We start from the raw sequence: 20,197 nt of genomic DNA on the forward strand, positions 1-20,197 counted from the left end.
GCAATACTCAATCTTATTTAAAATTATCTAATAGATATCCATAGAATATTAACATTAAACCAAAATGTTTAAACAACTAAGGAATCAGAAGTTGTATTTCAATGGGTTCAGGAAAATTTTCAGAATTATAATTCTGATTGATTTGAAGCGTAATTTTACATCTTTTGTAACTTTAAATACTTACCTTATGCTTCACATTTCGATAAGATCAGGGAGAACAAGGACATTTTATAGAAAATTTTATTCACCAATGTTGTCCAAGAATTAATTTTGATTAATTGAATTTGAATCCTCACATAAAAATGCTCTGAGCCATAATTTCTATGACGATTTTTTTCTGAGAAAGATGGCATATATAAAACAGTAGAAATTTAGTTATCTTTATTTTTTTGGGAATTTGGTGAACATTAGATTCAAGTTAGACACATTAATCCCCATAATTCAATACTAACAGAAGTCCTGATAGAGGATTCATATTTAATTTAGAAATATATTCTTGAAGTAGAAAAATATTTCAACTCATACAATGAGAGGAAAGGTTCTTCTATTACAGAAACACGGTCACATAAAAAGATTGGGGCCAGTTCTAGAACTTCAGCTACAGATCAAGACTCAGATTTACCAAACATTAAAAGTATAGATGGATACAAACAACAACACACTAGCTCTCTATGGGACCTCTAATTTCAATGAAAATAAGACAAACTGATTGAACACATGGAAGAGACAAACAGATTAAAAACTCAAGAGCCGATGAACAAACTAAATTCTCGATCATCTCTTATCTGATAGAAAACAGGTCCCACCATCTGAAGGAGATTACCAATGTTTTGATCATAAATTCAAATTCATAATCTCTGTGGCTATCAGTGAGGAATAACCTGTCAGCCCTGTGCAAAACAGGATTGGAACCAAATTTTACTAAGAACCAGAAAGAAACAAACAAAAAGTGAGTCCACCTGGGTATCTTGATGAAATCTTCAGAAGTCAATGTACAATTAAAAAAAATTAAAAATAAAGCTCATATAAAGTGATTGAGTGTCAATTATTTATTTGATTCACTAATGAGGGATCCCACAAAGTGGTTCCATTCAAGTTTTGATGGAATCAGTGTCTAAGACACACTAAATCTCCCTGTAAGTGTTCCTCAAGGGCTTTTGATTTTATCAATTTTGTGCTTCTGACTTGGGCTAGGCTTTTATAAATGGGCTGAGGCACAGTGACCACTTTAGATCTTATAAGAGACAAATCTGAAGAAAAAGACTAGAGTTGGATTACCTTTTATTTACAAAACTGCTTTACACAATTGTAAATTTAGTTTCTCATTCACTTTATTTTATGTGCCATTTTCTCCCCATGGGATCATACCTGATACAAATATTTGGTATATAAGACATAGAGGCAATCTATGTGTTTAGACATTTAAGAAGTTTAAAATAATGAAGCATCAATATGAATAATGCTAAACTTCATTATTAATCTGAGAAACTGCAGTTGAATTCTCTAGGCTGAAAGCTCATATGCCGTGTGGGACGATAAGTAGTTTACAATACCTAAGGCTGGAAAGTTTCTTGGATTTGTGGCATAGTTAAAAATTCCAGTCTTGGAATCTGGAAATAGATTCAAGAGATTTGTCAGTTAAAGTGTCAGTTTATTGGCTAAAATGTTGATAAGGTGTTCCTGGGTTTGTAAGGTTACAAGCCATACAATAATGATACTCATTGCTCCTCTAACCTGGTAGTACCACTCTTTACTGGTCATAAGTTCACCAAGCCAGCAGAAAGGAAGGCATTGATAAACTTTGGCCATATGGTAATGTAATTCATACTTTGCCCTAACTTGTATCTCATATGGTCAAATATTTGAATACCTTCTTTCTGTTGACCAATTAAATAATTGTGATTGGAGGATGCCATGTACTCATGGGACTACTGAACAGTACATATTCACAATGAACCTGTGCATACAATATTTCCTAAGAACTCCACTTGTTATTATACACTCTTTGGAAGAACTTGCACACGTGTATAAGAAGACCTATACTAATATTTGTTACTACCTCGTCAAAGCAAACATTTGGAATGAGAGAATGTTAAAGTGTACTGCTGGCTATTCTAATTACCTTTTTCCATCATTTTTTACTGTACCAACTCTGCTTTGTGTCTTGTAACACCGAACTTTACGGACCGAATCAACCAGTGGCTCTTGCCCTCTGGCTTCTGCATGGTGTGCTAATGGAGGTGATCATTAGGACTTGGAGGACAGGAGGTGAGTGAAATCAGGATATTTATCCTTAGCTTCCTCCCTTTTGAACTCTATGTTGGCATTTCTGCATTCCCTCACCACAGTCCCCAGATCTTGTTGGTGGCCTTCTTCTACAGCTATGGCTCTTTCTCTGGTTTATAGTAGCATTCCTCCCCATGGCCCCTCAGCTGTAGGCATAGTAGTGGCTCCCCATTGTTGCCAGTCCTCGTTTCTTTACCAGTCCTTGTAGGTTTCCTTTACTGCTGCCTCAACCCTTGATGTAATACAATTTCTTCTTTAACCCCCTTTGAATGTGATATTCCTCCCTCGCTCAACATAAGAAATGGTACAAAGAGAAGACCCAGGAAATAGCCCCTCAATAAGATTCTAGGATTGGTTGGCTCACATATTTGAGAAGTATCTGTATATCTTCCTTGGCTAGAGGATATTGGACTTTGATCATATGTAGTACACAGTTACACTATGATTACTCAGATCATCACTTGTGTTTGTATAGAATAAAGTTCAAGTGAAAGGCAGGCATTATAATCCACATACAACTAAATGTCACAGCCACTAAATGTCCCAACACTTTACCTTTATTTTGCTGGTGGAACAGCAACTTTATTCAAAATTGAATGAACTAGCCTTTCCTTACATAAAAACATATTTTTGGCTTTACCTGGATTAGTTGTCTCAAATACCATTATGAAAGTTTTAAACATAATCTGGACAGAGAAGCATAAACACTACTCTGATAAAATATAGTTTTACACTAAAAGAATTATAGAATTTTTCCAATATTGACCAAAGTATGGGGAAGAGGCATGAGAGTGAATTTTAAGTATATAAGTTGAAGAAGAAAATTATGAGACTAAATCAGGCAGAATTTTTCAACCTGTATGTATTCCCTTGAGATTCAGGTATTAATGTAGTGATGCGAGTACCTGGAAAGGTGTCAATAGTCTGCTAGATTGGATAGTTAAATCCTGTACTTGCTGAAGATATTTTCACATAAATGGCCATCAAAAGGCATTTGTTTTAGATAAGGCTCTTAATTATCAGGTGGATCAAGTGGATTTCCGTCAGCCTCTGCCTGTAATCACTCTAGTGCTTGCTCAGTGAGCTCACGTGTAATGTAGCCATGGTCACCCAGATGGAAGCTGTGCATGGATTTAATATCTTGGACTTCCCCTCAACAAAGCTGAACTGTGTACTACCATTGCTGAGTCCCAACATGCCAATGGCTGAAATCAATTTGGCATCATTCCTTGGGGTGATTAGCTAGCTACTTGGTGGCACATTGATTACAATAAACCTCTTTTTATCATGCAAAAGGCAATGATATATCCTAGCAGGGATGGATACTTATTTCACAGTGGATATGCCTTCCTTGTCTGCTGTCATGGCTTCATGCTGTGTAAACTTAGCTAAACCAGAACTATGTTTCCAGAATTCCTTTCCATGCATGTTTCTATGTAGGGTTCACCATAGAAATTTTTTTGTGAGATTTGGACGATGGAAGTGAAGTAGTAGTCATTTTTGGTCTGAAGGCCAGTCTAGGGCAATTAGCATCACAGCTCATTCACGTTACTGCTCCCTTTGCTGATTGGGAGAACAGCTTGGGCCTGGAGCTCTTCCAGCTCCTATTGGATCTCTACCTCAGTTCCTGTAAGTCCCAGGCCAGGTGCAAATGCATCTGTGTGATGAAGGGCATCAGCTTATTCAGCAGGTCACCTGCAGCATTAAAATTGGAAGCAGAGAGAAACACAGCTCTAGTTTTTCCTTTGTTTCCTTTACTTCCTGACCATATTTCTTCCATACCACTAGTTCTGCTGGCATCAGGCCCAGAGTGAAATTCAGTGGCAACAGACTTACAGATTGCTTCACATTTTCCACCATTGCGTCAGGTATAATCCCCATAAAAAATTTCTTATTCTCAATCACCCATAGTGGTTCTATTTCTCTGAACAAACTCTGAGTGATACACCCTGAACATGTCCATTTGACCAGTCATTTGTAGATATATAGTATACCTTATCAATTATCACGCTAACTACACACCATTGCATCTGACCAGTGGACACATTTTATAATAAATGAAGTATATAATGAGTTTACGCACATATGGAACTCTTTTGTTTACATACACGATCTACTACTTACAAGTGATTTACTTGATAGATTAGTGGAATGGTCTGCTGAGATCAGGTATAGTTCTAGTTTGGGCATCACATCTTGAGATGATGATTTGCTGCTGTACTATAGGTACAGTACAAGCCTGTGATTTGCTACAGAATTGGGTTGTGTTATTTTCTTATTTCTGTTGGGTCACGTTCTTCTGAAGCTACAGCTTTTACTTGTGGCCCTAGAAACCACTCTTTCCCTATCTCCTTGTCACTCCAGGTATAATAAGAGCTCATTACTCTTGCCAGTTCTGGGTTCCTTTATAATCTTTGGCTGGGTCTCATACTGCTGCCCAGACTTTTGTATATAAATATTTTCATCAACTCTCTTCCATCAACCATTTGTATGTGACATTTCTGTCTGTGTGGACTTTGATTAATATCCTGAAATATCTATAAAACAATGGAAAGAAATAAACTAGAGCCATATCACTTACATAGGTAAATATGTATAAATCAAGAATTTAAAAAGGTCTGGAAAAATACACACAATAGGATGTTAACATCTAGAAAGGGGCCGAGGTTCAAGAATCAGGATCAAAGGGTCTTTGGCTTTATTTGTGATATTTTAATTTTTAAAATGAGTGTAAATTCATATGTTCTCTGTGCAATTAAAATTATTTTAAAGATTAAAAATATGAGTTTATTTTTGCTGCTATGTAATTCTGTCAGATTTTGAGTTTTTAAGTATCACTTGCTTATAATTAAAATCAAGATTTTATTAATTAATACATTATACACTTTTATCCAGCTAAAAGAAAACAGGAGGAGGTGGGGTTCAAAATGGCAGGCTTGGTAAAAGCAGATTTCACCTCCTCCCATGGCTGCATTAAAATTATAACCAAATTATAAAACAATCAACTTGGAGAACCATCTAAAATCTAGCTAATCATAATACATACATCTGAGGATAATAAGAAAAAGCCGTATTGAGAGTGACTGAATGGGTGCAGACACAAAATGGTCCGGTCCTGCATGTTGGTTGAAAACTGGGACAGAGAGCATGGCTTCAGAGGCCTTCCTGAAGAAATGAAGGGTCTTAGCTCCACACATGAGCTCCTCATCCCAGAGTTTCAATTCCAAGAAGAAGAGGTCACACAAATCTGACAGTAAAAATTGAGTGGGGATTCTGATCATCTGGATGATATGGAAAGAATCTGAAAATCTAGAAGTCCCTCTTAAAAGCCCCGTGCACAGACCCACTTGCAGAGACTCACCATGGGCTCTAGTGGAGGGTCAGCAGCTTGGGAGATGCAAGAGACATACAGGAAAAGATTGCATTTATGGCACACAGAGGGGGCTGTGGGGAAAGCCACCATTGCTTTTGTGTCAGGTGATCAAGGGCAGTCTACAGATGGGTGCTATCTCGCTTGTATTGAACCCTCCCTCTATATGGACAATTCTGAAGCTGCACTGGCCAGTGAGATCAGTCTGCTCCACCTGGGATCCCATCCCACTGCCACCTAACCCACAAATTGCTGGGCCTGTTGCTAGGCAGCCTTCCCTACACCTTCTTCTGGATGTGCATTTGTTGCAGGCAATAGCCCTGGGCTTACGCCGACGCACATTTCTGGGGAGATTTTGGAGTCAGGTCACTGGTGCCAACCTGAGCTGTAGTGTCTCGGGTAGATCGTGGTAGGCAACCTCAGGCCTTGGGTGCCCTGGACCTTTTCCTAACCTTCCCTAGGCCTGGTATTGGCAACCGGCCTTGGTTGGAAGAGTATCTCTCCCACTCGCCTCTTAGTTCAAACCAGGGAGTGACCACCCTCAGATAACTTTGTAGCTCCTACCAGGTCGCCCTGAGCAATCAAAGGCAGCAGTTGGCCTGGCCTACATGAGAGCCCCTCCCAAAAGGCCACAGAAGCAACACAACTGGAGGCTGGTGTCAGACCACAACAGTGCACAACCTGATTAGCCCCATAGGTGGCACACCCGAAGGGTGGTCTCAATAGGTATATAAGCCTGCTGGGGCTAATCTCACTCCACAGAGTCAGCCCCACACAGCAACTCATACCCTGTAGGTGTGGCCAATCCCAACAGCCAGTCAGCTTGAGAGTCAGTCTCATCTACTGACATGCTAAAAGCAATCAAGGCTTAGCTCTGACAGGAGAACACACACAACCCACACAAGGAAAATACCCAGAGCCTTTGGTGCAGGTGATTAGAAGACTGTTCCATTGGGCCACAAAGAATGCCTACTACATAAGGTCACCGGCCCAAGGCTGGGAGACATAACAAATCTTCCTAATATATAGAAATGAACACAGAGAGGCAAATAAAGTAGGAAAACAAAGAAACATGCTGCAAATGAAACAACAGAAGAAAAAGCCACAAAAATAAATGAAATGGAGGCAAGCAACCTACCATAGACAGAGTACAAAACACTGGTTATAAGGATTCCTAATGAACTTAGAGGGAGAATAGCTGATTTCAGTGAGGACTTCAACAGAGAGAGTAAGCGTAAAAAAGGACATATAAATCATAAAAAAGAACCAGACAGAAATGAAGAATACAATAACTGAAAAGAAGCATAAACTAGAAAGAATCAATAGTAGGTTAGATGAAGCAGAGCATTGAATCAACAAGTGAGAAGACAAAGTAGCAGAAAACATTCAATTGGAAGAGCGGAAAGAAAAATGAATAAAAAAAAGAGGAAAATTTAAGAGACCTCTGGGACAATATCAAGCATACCAACATATGCATCATAAGGGTACTAAAAGCAGAAGAGAGAGAGCAAGGGATTGAGACTTACTTGAAGAAATAATGACAGAAAACTTCCCTAACCGGACAAAGGGATTAGACATACAAGTCCAGGAAGCACAGAGTCCCAAAAAAGATGAACACAAAGAGTCCCACACCAAGACACATTTAATTAGATGATTAATTAAAATGCGAAATGTTAAGGACAAAGAGAGAATCTTAAAAACGGCAAGAGAAAGGCAGCTATTTACAAGATTATCCCATAAGAATGTTTGCTGATTTTTTTTTATCAGAAAATTTGCAAGCCTGAAGGGACCTGCACGAAATATGCAAAGTGGTGAAAAACAAGAACCTGCAGCCAAGACTACTCTCCCCAGCAAAGCTGTCAATTAAAATGGAAGGTGAGATAAAGAGCTTCCCAGACAGGAAAAAGCTAAAGGAATTCATTACCACATGCGAGCATTATAAAAATGTTGAGGGACTTCTCTAAAAAGAAGAAGTGTGAATCCTCCCCTAAAAATATGAATAATAAAATGGCAATGACAATGTACTATCCATAATCACTTTATTTTTATTTTATTTTTTAAAGAAATTTTTAAATTAAGTATATTAGGGTAACATAGGTTAATACAATTATATAATTTTCAGGTGTACATTATAATTTGACATCCGTATATTTTATTATGTGTTTACCACCCAAAGTCCAGGTTCCTTCAGCAACCATATATTTGATCCCCTTTACTCACTTCACTCTCCCCCCTAAACCCTATATTTGACCCCCTTTACCCCGTCTACCTCCCCGCTCTTCCTCCACCCCACTACTAACCACTAGTCTAAAGTCCTCTGGTAACCACAGCCTATAGTCCATGTCCATGAGTCTCTGTTTGTTTGTCCTGTTTATTTGTGGCTTTAGGTTTATATCCCACATTTAAGTGATATCATGTGATTTTCAACTTTTTATGTCTGGCTTATTTCAAGCATGATTATTTTGAGGTCCATCCATGTTGTTGCAAATGGCAGCACTCATCTCTTCTTATGGCTGAATAATATTCCATTGTATATATGTACCAAAGCTTCTTTAGCCAATCATCTATCATAAGACACTTTGGTTGCTTCCATGTCCTGGCCACTGTGAATACGCTGCTATGAACATCAGTGTGCAAGTATCTTTTTGGATACAGGTTTTCAAGTCTTTGGGATAAATACCCAGCAGAGGGATTGCTGGATCATATGGCAGATCAATTCTTAGTTTTTGCAGAACCTCCATACTGTTTTCCATAGTATCTGTACCAATCTGCAGTCCCACCAGCAGTATATAAGGGTTCCTTTTTCTCTGCCTCTTCTCCAACTCAATAATCACTTTAAATGTAAATGAGTTAAATGCTCTAATCAAAAGACATAGGGTAGCTGAATGAATTAGAAAAAGACCTATACATTCATGGTCAACGAAATATCCACTTCAGATCAAATGACACACACAATCTGAAAATAAAAGGATGGAAAAAGATATGTCATGCAAATAGAAAGAAAAAAAAAGCTGAAGTAGCAATACTTATATCAGACAAAATAGACTTTAAACCAAAGATTATAAGAGACAAAGAAGGGCATTACATAATGATAAAGGGATCAATACAACATGAGGACATAACTCTCTTAAACATACACACACTCAGAAGAAGTGCACCTACAAGTAGGAAGAAATTATTAACTGTCATAAAGGGAGAGATTGACAGTAATATGCTCATAGTAGGAGACTTCAACACCCCATTGACGCTAATGGACTGATCTATCTTCCAGACAGAAAATCAACAAGGAAACAGCAGCCTTAGACGACATGCTAGTCCAGGTGGATTTAACTGATATTTTCAGAGTATTTCACTCCAAAGCAGTAGAACACACATTCTTCTCAAATGCATGTGTGTACATGAAACATTTTCCAAGATAGACAACATGTTAGACTACAAAGCAAATATCAATCAATTTAAGAAAACTGAAATCATATGAAGCATCTTCTCCAAACACAATTGTGTGAAACTAGAAGTCAATTATAAGAAAAAGCTGGAAAATACACAAACACGTGAAGGCTAAATAATATGCCACTAAACAAAGAATGAGTTAACAATGAGATCAAGGGAGAAATCAAAAGCTACCTAGAGACAAATGAAAATGAAAACCCAATGACTGAAAAGCTTTAGGACATGGCAAAAGCAGTCCTAAGAGGGAAATTCATCCTATACAAGCCTACCTCAAGAAACAAGAAAAATCTCAAACAAACTATCTAACCTTACACTAGAAAAAGAATAGCAAACAAAACCCAAAGTGAGTAGAAGAAAGGAAATAATAAAGATCAGAGCAGAAATAAACAAAATAGAATCTAGGAAAACAATACAAGAGATCAATGAAACAAGCAGGTGGTTCTTCAAAAAGATCAACAAAATTGATAAACTTTTAACCAGACTCATCAAGTAAAAAAGAGAGACAACCCAAATGAATAAAATGAGTAATGAAAGAGAAGTAACTATGGACTCAACAGAAATACAAAGGAGCATAAGAGACTATTATGAGCAATTACATGCCAACGCATTGGACAGTCTGGAAGAAATGAATCTATTCCTGGAAATATGCAATCTTCCAAGTCTGAGTCTAGAAGAAACAGGAAAGCAAAATTGACCGTTTCCCACCAATGCAATAGAATCAGTCATCAAAAAATATCCCCCAAACAAAAGTCCTGGATGGGATGGTTTCATAGGTGAATTTTACCAAATATTCAAAGAAGAATTAACACCTATTCTTCTCAAGCGATTCCCAAAATTCAAGTGGAAGGAAGGCTCCATAACCCTTTTTACAAAGCCACCATTACCCTGATTCCAAAACCAGCCAGAGACATTACAAAAAAGAAAAGTATAGATTGATATCCTTGATTAACATTGATGAAAAAAATCCTCAATAAAATATTAGCAAACCGAATTCAGCAATACCTTAAAAATATTATACATCATGATCAAGTTGGATTTATTCCTTGGAAAAAGGTTGGTTTAATATTCACGTAGCAATTAATGTGATAGACCACATTAACAAACTGAAAGGTAAAACTCATATGATCATATCAATAGATGCAGAAATAGCTTTTGACAAAATCCAGCATCCATTTATGATAAAACCTCTCAGCAAAGTAGGAGTTGAAGAAACATATGTCAACACAATAAAGGCCATATATGGGAAATCTACAGATAACATCATAATCAATGTGGGGAAACTAAACTCATTTTCCTTAAGATCAGTAACAAGACAATGATACCCACTTTTACCACTTCTATTCAACATAGTATTGGAAGTCCTACCTACAGTAATTGGATAAGAAAGAGGAATAAAAGGCATCCTACTGGAAAGGGAGGAGTAAAACTGTCATTACTTCCAGTTGAAATGATACTATACATAGAGAACCCTAAAGATTCCACCAAAAAACTGTTATATCTGATTAATAAAAGCAGCAGAATGTCAAATTAATATTATGATTTCAGTTTGCATTTTTATACACTGAATGATGCACTACCAGAAAGAGAAATTAAGAAAATGATCCCATTTACATTGCATTAAAAACAATAAAATACCTAGGAATCAAGTTAACCAAGGAGGTAAAAGCCCTTTCGTTCAGAAAATTTGAGTCGTTGAAAAAAGAAATTGAAGAAGATACAAATAAATGGAAACATATACTGTGCTCTTGGGTAAGAAGAATCAACATCGTGAAAACGGCCATACTACCCAAAGAAATCTATGGAGTCAATGCAACCCCCATCAAAATACCACTGGCAGTTTTCACAGAACTAGATCAAATAATCCAAAAATTTATATGGAACCATAAAAGATCTCAAATAGCCACCACAATCTTGAGAAAGAAGAACAAGTTTGGAGGAATCATGCTACCTGATATCAAAGTATAATATAAGGCTATAATAAACTATTTATGCAAAGAAAATCTAAACACTAATTCCTAAAGATCTATGTACCCCTATGTTCACTGCAGTGGTATTCACTACAGCCAATATATGAGTGCAACCTAAGTGTCCATCAATAGATGATTGGAAAAGGAATTATAGTACCATTATACATTGGAATATTACTCAGTCATAAAAAATGAAATCTTACCATTTGCAATGACATGATGGATCTAGAGGATATTATGCTGAGTGAAATAAGTCAGACATAGAAAGAAAAATACCATATGATTTTACTTAAATATAGAATTTAAGCAACAAAAGAAACAAACAAAATGAAAACAGACTCAGAGAAAGAGAACAAATTGGTGATTGCCAGAGGTGGGGGGTTGAGGGCAGGGTGAAAAAGATGAAGGGATGCAGAAGTATAAATGTGTAGTTATAAACAGTTATAGGGCCATGGAATACAGCATAGGGAATATAGTCGATATTATTGTAAGGGTTTTGTGTAGAGACAGATGAGTGCTAGAGTAATTGGGGAGATCACTTCATTTTATATAAGTATATAACCATTCTACTGTATATCAGAAACTCACAAAATAATAAAAAAAATGAAACAGATGATCGCATTGTTTGAAATTGCTCTGTTTCAGACTACTCTGGGGCTAAGAATAATGTACTTCTGAGCTAACAATAAGCCTTTTTACCAAGCATGTGCTCTCCGAGTCCACATGCAATTGAAAGGAAGATTGTGGGTCATGGATATGAATGACCTTTGGAGAGACACTGAGGGAGGTTCCTGTTTGGCTTTGGCCTAATATTTCAGTGTGGTACAGTTCTACAAATAGTCATAGAGTATCTATAATGTTCCAGAAAATGTATAAGGCACTGGATATAGAGAAAAATAAGCGATCATCCCTGCCAGTGAGGAACTTCTCTTTTGTAGGACATGGAGAGAGAAGCAGTTTCAATGTCATGAGGTGAGTGTGGTATAAAGGTATGTGGAAGGTGCTACGGGAGTGCACAGAGGAGCATAGAACAGAGCAGATGTTTTCAATAGTCTACTCATCTGGACATAGTTTCATGTGTAATGGAGGAGTCCCATTTGAAAGGGAATATTCTTTTATAAATGAAAAAGTAAATTTTCCCTTGATTTTATTTTTATGCACTTTTTCTGATAGGGGTCCTGAAAGTGCCAAAAAGATGTGGAATAATCCATATGCACAGATATCGATCCTGGGAGGCCTCTGGATAAGGAGAGCTCAGAGCAGGTTTTGAAGGATGAAAAAGGCACGACTCTATCTGGACACCAGTCCTCATCTGCAGTTCCTTCCCTTGGAAATGTTCTCAGGGCCTTTGTGTCTTCCGTGCCGGCTTGTCCTCACCCTTCAGATCTAAGTACTGTGACCAACCAACACGAACAACCATCTACCCCGTTATTCTCTCTGGTAACATTTACGTTAACGTGAAAGCAGTTCAAACAGTTTCTCCTGCCTCTTCAACCTTATGGGTGCTTACGCCCGTAGAAATTTACAGTAAAAGCCACATAGTTTTGATTAAATGTCTTTACACTCCCCAGGAATTCTGCCTCATTTGAAACTACCAATGAGTGAGTCAGAATTGACAGGTAAAATTGCCAAAGGTGATGTTCTTAAGACAGCCAGTCTCAGTTCTGTTTCCTCTCCAGTGACTCGTTATAAGGTTTTCCTTTCAGTTGTTCTTACCAAATCAACTGGGTTTCCAGAGAGAATTCCCCTGACCATAAGAGCTGAGTTAGCAAGTCCAGGTCTCTGCAGCCGTACCTGGCCACAATCCTCCAGTGCTATTAATTAATTACCTTTTAAAATTCTTTCAGCTTTTTACATACTAGCAATGGCACAAACAGAAGCTCAGTAACCAATGCATTCTAGTTCCTTGAGGATGTTGTGGTCTGGGGACAGGTAGGTGGAAAGATGGAAAATCAAGATAGCATAAGAAAGAAGAAATTAGATTTGATAAAATTCAATTCAGGTTCAGAAAAATAATCTTAGTTGCAGAATCTCCATTTGCAGATAATGGAGATCAAATAAAAATTGATTGTGGTTAAGTAGGTTACACTACAGGGGGAAAAAACCCAGATTACATGAGGGAGTGTATAAGGGGCTATAGCTTGTTGAGGAAGGCAAACAACTGACTTTGACTTTTTCCTGGTGCTGGCAATGTGTGTTAGGTTTCCAGAGTAAAGTCAAAGCCGTGGAGGAGAGTCAGGGTCAGCACATGTAATGTCTGCAGCACAGGCAAGAGATTTTGGAGTTTAAATGACAATTTAGAAAAGAATTTATTTCCTTTTTATCTCATTAACCTTTTGACTAGAACAAAGGGTAGTTAATAACCCACAGAAGTTAGAAGTCAAGACTGCTTACTCTGTTTTATGTGTTTACTGAGAAGTTAAAAAAAAAAAAGGAAGCAATCCACTTGAGGCTAGTTCTCCACAGTATTTCTTGGAACTAAAACCCAATAAAGCACACAGAATTTGGAGAAGAGTTGACTGGGAAACTGTCTTCCTGATAATGCAGCTCACCCCACCTGCATGTTTGATTACGCAGCTACTATCATTTTTGACTGTGATGTAGAAAAACTTTTAATATGTTATTTAAGGGGAATTAATCTTCGTGTTGATCTATATTTGTTGGGCACTTAAATTTTTTTTTTAAATAAAACTTCTTTAATTTTGTCCACCACAATATCAAATAGATGTAGGTAAAGTTCAGAGAAAACACCAAATTTAGGAATATAGTTATGAAAATAGATGGCAAGAGGAAAGGTGTAAGGAAGACACATCTAATTTGTTTACTTAAGTACAATAAGGATTTATTTAAAGGGGTTCTTGATACCATCTACATTTTACTTTTGCAGAGCAACAGGCAAGTAGATATAGACTTAATATAAAAAATAGAAATCTCAGGACATTCTCAATTTACTCAGAACAAAAAATGGCTCCTATCTCTGTTTCAGGGGCAGCTGGAAGCCTTTGTCAGGTTTTGTGTATTTAACTAGTAGTAATATTTGTTTTTGAAACTCTGAAGACAGAAGCATATACATGTTAATGTCTTCTAGTATTCACTTCTTTGCTTTCTTTTCCTTTTGAGATTATCTGACCCATTTCCAACTCCCTATTTTTCCTGTTTTCTTGTCCAGAATTTTCTTCTGATGTATGTCCTGTAGGTTTATTATAGTGGAACAGTACCACATGTTCCAAATTTATTTGGTTTTTCATACTGTCAAACCTCCTGGTTGCTTAAATATCTATATTCGTGTTAGCTGCTGCTCCCCAAAAGTGATCAGAACAAATAATTTACACAGAAATATAAAAGCTTTTTCATTTTTTATTGTCTGACCTTTGGGGACATTAGTATACTATTTCCCGAATATATTGTTGTGGTGCCTAGGAATATTCTAATATTACCTATCAAATTAGGAAATAAGTTGATAGGTAATATTAGAATACATGGTCAACTTGTTTGTGTAAAGATAATGAATTCTTCCATGAAATTTACATTTTTATGGAGTGTGGTCATTATTGGCTCCTAGTGCTTTTAAAAATGACTAGTTAGCAATTGTTTAGAACTCTTTCTCCTTGGATCTTTCTCATACATTTTTTAGCATCTTAATTTATTTTATTATTAATTTCACTTATACAATACATTGCTTAGATATTTATATATTTTATGAAATGATCCCCTTAATTTCTCTATCTTCCCTTTGGCTCTACACATAGCCATTACATTACTGCTGGCAAACTAATCAAAAACAGACTCACAAATATGGAGGACAATCTAGATATGGCAAGAGAGGATAGGATTGGGTGGGGGGCTGGGAGAGGCAGTAAAGGGTTAAAAAAGTATAAATTAGCAGCTGACACATGGTCTCATACATCTTTTGTCTTATTCATCATCCTTCCCTGTCTCCATCCACTTATGTAACTATGCTTCTAACCATCCATCCATCCATCCTTCATCCATCCATCCATCCAACAACCTCATTCATCCCTTTAATAAACACTAATTACAGGCACAGTGTGTGATGGGAATGGTGCTGGGGAACCGAGAGGAATAGAATAACGTAAAAAACTCTGACTTTTTTCTGGAACAACTTATAGGTTAATGCAGCACCTCTCAGTTTTGGCACTCTTTGAGTTTGGGTAATTCTTCATTTGGGGTGGCTATACTGTTATTCTGGGCATTGTGGAATATTTTGCAGCACCCCTGGCTTCTACTCACTGAATACCAGTAACAATTCTGCTTCTCCCCACCACCCACCACCCCAGTTGTGACAACCAAAAATGTTCCCAGACATTGCCAAATATCCCCTATAGGTGAGTAAAGCTTCCTTGATGAAACACACTGTTTTAATGAGAGAAAATTATAAAGGCATATTTTCCCACATTTGATAAGTTTTACAATAAGGGTGCACATATTGGGGATGTATTTTGGATATACTTAGTTTGCTCCCACCTCTGATCGTTGCTAATATATTTCTGCAAGAGATCATATATTTCAGGGAATTATTCATCATGACTAATACTTGACTTTTGCAGTGTAGTGACTTTTGCTATTCCGTGTAATAGATCCTCATTCAGTTAAATTTTTCAACCAAATAGCTAATTAGACTTTGTTGTTTGTTTTTACCATGTAGTTTCTGTTGAAATGACTTGCAGACATAGTTAATATAAATGCTCTTTAAAAATAAGCAGCTATCAAATATTTAACTAGTGAAAATGAGCCAGTGTATGAATCAGGATGGAAAGAATTGGAGTTTGTAATCAACAGCATTTTTTGAGGGGGGGGAGGGTGTGGCTGTGTTTGTTTTTCTAATTAAAAATTTTTGATCACTTTTAACTGAGGATATTATTACTTCTGTGTCAGTAGTTTTTCAAGCACAGACCTTTAGTAGTTTATGCCACACAAAAAGGTTGGCAATATTTCAAATAAACAATATCTCATTAAATCTTACTGGGTATGAGATATTTTTACTGATATGCTCATACAACAGATAATAGAAGGTCTTTATTGTTCTATATCTTTTGCTTACATCATTTCATTTACTGATGCTCCAGTGCCATTTTCTCTTAAATTCTAGATTGAAGCATATATATCTTCCCATGGGTTTTGGAGAGTAGTGATGCAATATCATGATTCTCTATGTATTTTTAATTCTGGAATTTGAGGAATCATTTGAATATTTCTTCAAATGCTTTTGCTCATTTGGTTCTGTAAAACTTCTATTATAGAAATTCTTTACTTATAGGCCATGGGTGGACATGGGAGGAACTTGCAATTTCCTCTTTGCTAAGTGTTCTGGTAATTAGTAGGTTTCAATGATTTTGGAGTTTTACTATAGTATTGACAATGATTATCTCTTTATTTTCAGAGGTAAACATTTCTCACTTTAAATTTACCTTGTAAATACCTTTAAAGAGGAGCTAAAAGGATTAACTTTGTCTCTGCCTAACTTTTTAGAGATAAGCCTCTTCAATTAAGGTAAGACTGACACTTGGCTGTAATCGTCCAGTGTTCATCTTTGGGTATGTTCAGATGAGTACACACAGACTTCTATCACAGTTTTGGATGTCTTGGCAATATAAATGCACATTACACAGAAAGAGAATGACTTCCCTATATCATTTGCTATTCAACGTAGTATAAGTGGCTAATAATATTTTTTAGGAGCTATATCTGAATCTGTTCATATGCGATTAGTTCTGCCATTGGTAAATCAGTCTTGTTGCCAAACTACAGAGGAGATTCATTTTGTCTTTTGGGTACATGCAGGCCTGACAGTAACTGAGTTGAGATTTTTCTGGCTAGAGGTAGAAACTATGTTTCTGTAGCTCTAGCTCTAGTATTTTGCTCTTTATTTGCATTTTTGGTTGTGTTTTGGGTTGAAAACTGGTCACGTTGTATAAAGAGGTCAGTGACATACATTAAAAAAATTAAATAGAGACTATTTTGACTTTTGCTCTGGACTGAGATTTGGATCCTGAATCTGTCTCACGTGACTTTAAAAGTGCGATGACCCAAACTTTTCAAGTTTCTATATTCCCTGATATTTGAATGGATATATTCTCAGATGTATTTAGTCTATGCAGGATGGTTTTGATTTTGATCACTAAAGAGTATGAATGTTATAACCTATTATTAAGTAGGAGGAAATTGTATTATTGAAATATCTTTTAGATATGGAATTTTGATACTCTCTGACGGTCAATACCATTTTATTTTCTTATTTATTTATTTCATGTGTTGAGTATTATTATGGACAAGTGAAGTAAAGAGAAGTAAAATGAACATTTATTGAATACTTATAAATTAAAACCTTCAGGCTAAATACATGACTTTAATTTTTTTATCCCTATAACTTACTCTGAGAAATTAGTATTATTAACTGCAATTAAACTGAGGTTGGAGAATTCAAGTATCTTGCCCAGTATCATCTAGTGAGTGGCTGAATCATGGTATAGATCTTGGTTTTCTGAATCAAAAGACCGTATTCTTTCCACTGAGCTATGTTGCTTCTTTAAATAAAACTAAAATTACAAGTTAATATGATAAGTCCTGCAGTAGAGGTATGAACAAAATGCTTTTCACTACACCTTGATGCCCTGCATAGTTTTAAGGTTCTCAGATCATGTGTTAAGTGCCCTATTGCTGTGCTTCTCAAATTATCTTTAGTGAAAAATCTGTTGTTTCCCCCATTCTTCTAGGGTGAAACTTTAGTAAATAGAAAATTATATACATGAATTTTGTTGTGATGTAAATTTCTAGAGAAGTTTATAAACACTCTCAATTTCTGCACCTAACATGATGCAGACTGGTAACAGACAATTCATAGACTTGTGCCTATGTGTGGGCCAGTTTTTCATTGCTTCAGGGAATCCGGATAGAAATAAGTCATAATCCTTGCTGTCAAGAAGGTTATTGTCTAGTTGGTGGGTTAGAACTGTACTCAGTTAACTAAAGTACGAGAGATTGTAAAATAAATGCTTGTAATATAAAGCAAAACCTCACAGATAGGCTTAAGATTTAAACAGCCTTGAATATAAATATGTATCAGAGGTAACAAGTCAGGAAGAAGCATCTGTTTGCCAGAATAAGGTTTGTGGTGTTGGTAGTTGTTGGAATAGTTGAGAAATGGTTGAGGAAACTAAAGACAGGTTATATTAGTCATGAATCAATCCAAAAAATTTGGGTTAGTTTCCTTTTACCCATGTTGACCAATCTTATATCTCATAAACAACATGTAATTATCACAATTTACATTTTCAGGTAGCAATGCTGACAAAGCCAATGGATGGAGCAAATCACTCTGCAGTGTCAGAGTTTGTCTTCCTGGGACTCACCAATTCCTGGGAGATCCAACTTCTCCTTTTCGTGTTCTCCTCTACACTTTATGTGGCAAGCATGATGGGAAACTCCCTCATTATGCTCACTGTGACTTCTGACCCTCACTTACACTCCCCCATGTACTTTCTGTTGGCCAACCTCTCCTTCATTGACCTGGGAATTTCTTCTGTTACTTCTCCCAAGATGATTTATGACCTTTTCAAAAAGCATAAAGTCATCTCTTTTAGTGGCTGTATCACACAAATCTTCTTCATTCATGTCATTGGTGGTGTGGAGATGGTGCTACTCATAGCCATGGCCTTTGACAGATACATTGCCATATGTAAGCCTCTTTACTACCTGAGCATCATGAGCCCAAGGATGTGCATCTTCTTTTTAGTAGCTGCCTGGATGACTGGCCTCATTCACTCCATGGTTCAGCTGGTTTTTGTGGTAAACTTGCCCTTCTGTGGTTCTAATGTGTTGGATAGCTTTTACTGTGACCTTCCTCGATTAATCAAACTTGCCTGCAGAAACACCTACCAACTAGAGTTCATGGTCACAGCCAATAGTGGTTTTATGTCTGTTGGCGTCTTCTTTATACTGATCATTTCCTATATCATCATCATTCTCACTGTTCAGAAACATTCTTCAGTGGGTTCATCCAAGGCTCTGTCCACACTGTCAGCCCACATCACTGTGGTCGTCCTGTTCTTTGGTCCTTTGATATTTTTCTATATGTGGCCATCTCCCTCCATACACTTGGATAAGTTTCTGGCTATCTTTGATGCAGTTCTCACTCCTTTCCTGAATTCTATCATTTACACATTCAGGAATCAAGAAATGAAGGTGGCAATGAGGAGAGTATGCAGACAGCTAGTGAATTACAGGAAGATTTCTTAAGTGAACTTGTATTATGAAGAGCTCTCAATGACTATTGATAATCTTTACTGATGGACAAACTTAGAGAAGTTCTTAATGTTCTACCTTGATCTGATTATACACGCTGCTATTAAATCCATTTTGTCTCTCACTCAGGAGGGAGAGACATTTACTTTTGCAAAGTTACATATAAAGTATTTGTGAATCAAAGAGCATAATTTTGAGCCCAGATTCCTAGAAATAATATTTATATAAAGTAATTTTTAGAAACATATAGATGGCAGTCTTCTTTATGGTCAACAGAATACAAATAAGTTCTGCGATCCATCTAATCCAGTATGACTTCATCTTAAGTTGTACATTTGCAAACTCCTATTTCCAAATATGGTCCCATTCACAGATTAGGTATTGAATATATTTATTTGGTGGGTACAGATCAACCCATAACAGTAGTGTAGAGAACCAGAATGGTTGTAGCATATCTACCTATTAATCAGAGTGAAAATATATTTAAAATTAATGGTAGAAGAAACTTTACTCTTTTACATACAATTAACTGTATTTTTAAAATAATAAAGAATATAAAGTCAACATAAGAGACAAACAATTATTTTTATAAGGTAAAATCTGCTAACTCAGAAGATTAGACAGAAGGTAAAGAATAAAATTTACTGCCTTTATTCAAGAGTAGAATTAATTAATACACCAAGATACATTTGTCATGTCATTCTAACAGAGAAATACCCAATTTTAGTCCTGCTTAAATATAGGGTTTGGTGGTTAAAAAATTTCTAAGTTAAAAAAAAAAAACATTGAATCAGAACTGTGCCAATTTTGCCAAATATTGAAATCCATCATTATTTTTTTCAGACTCACATATATATACAAA

General features: G+C 36.5%; 1 protein-coding gene across 1 annotated transcript; it reads left to right on the top strand.

Annotated features, from left to right (window-relative positions):
• The first annotated feature begins 18,159 nt into the window (after positions 1-18,159).
• LOC120587124 (olfactory receptor 4F3/4F16/4F29-like) lies at positions 18,160-19,329 on the top strand. The gene has a single exon (XM_039843804.1). The coding sequence runs from the start codon at positions 18,376-18,378 to the stop codon at positions 19,327-19,329; it is 954 nt and encodes a 317-aa protein (XP_039699738.1). The 5' UTR covers positions 18,160-18,375.
• Positions 19,330-20,197: the final 868 nt, after the last annotated feature.

Source organism: Pteropus medius, unplaced genomic scaffold (genome assembly GCF_902729225.1).
Source record: "Pteropus medius unplaced genomic scaffold, Ma_sr-lr_union100, whole genome shotgun sequence".
Lineage (NCBI taxonomy): Eukaryota > Metazoa > Chordata > Mammalia > Chiroptera > Pteropodidae > Pteropus > Pteropus medius.

Excerpts from the sequence above, each read along its gene's own strand:
- LOC120587124 (XM_039843804.1), top strand. The coding sequence starts at position 18,376 with ATGCTGACAAAGCCAATGGATGGAGCAAATCACTCTGCAGTGTCAGAG.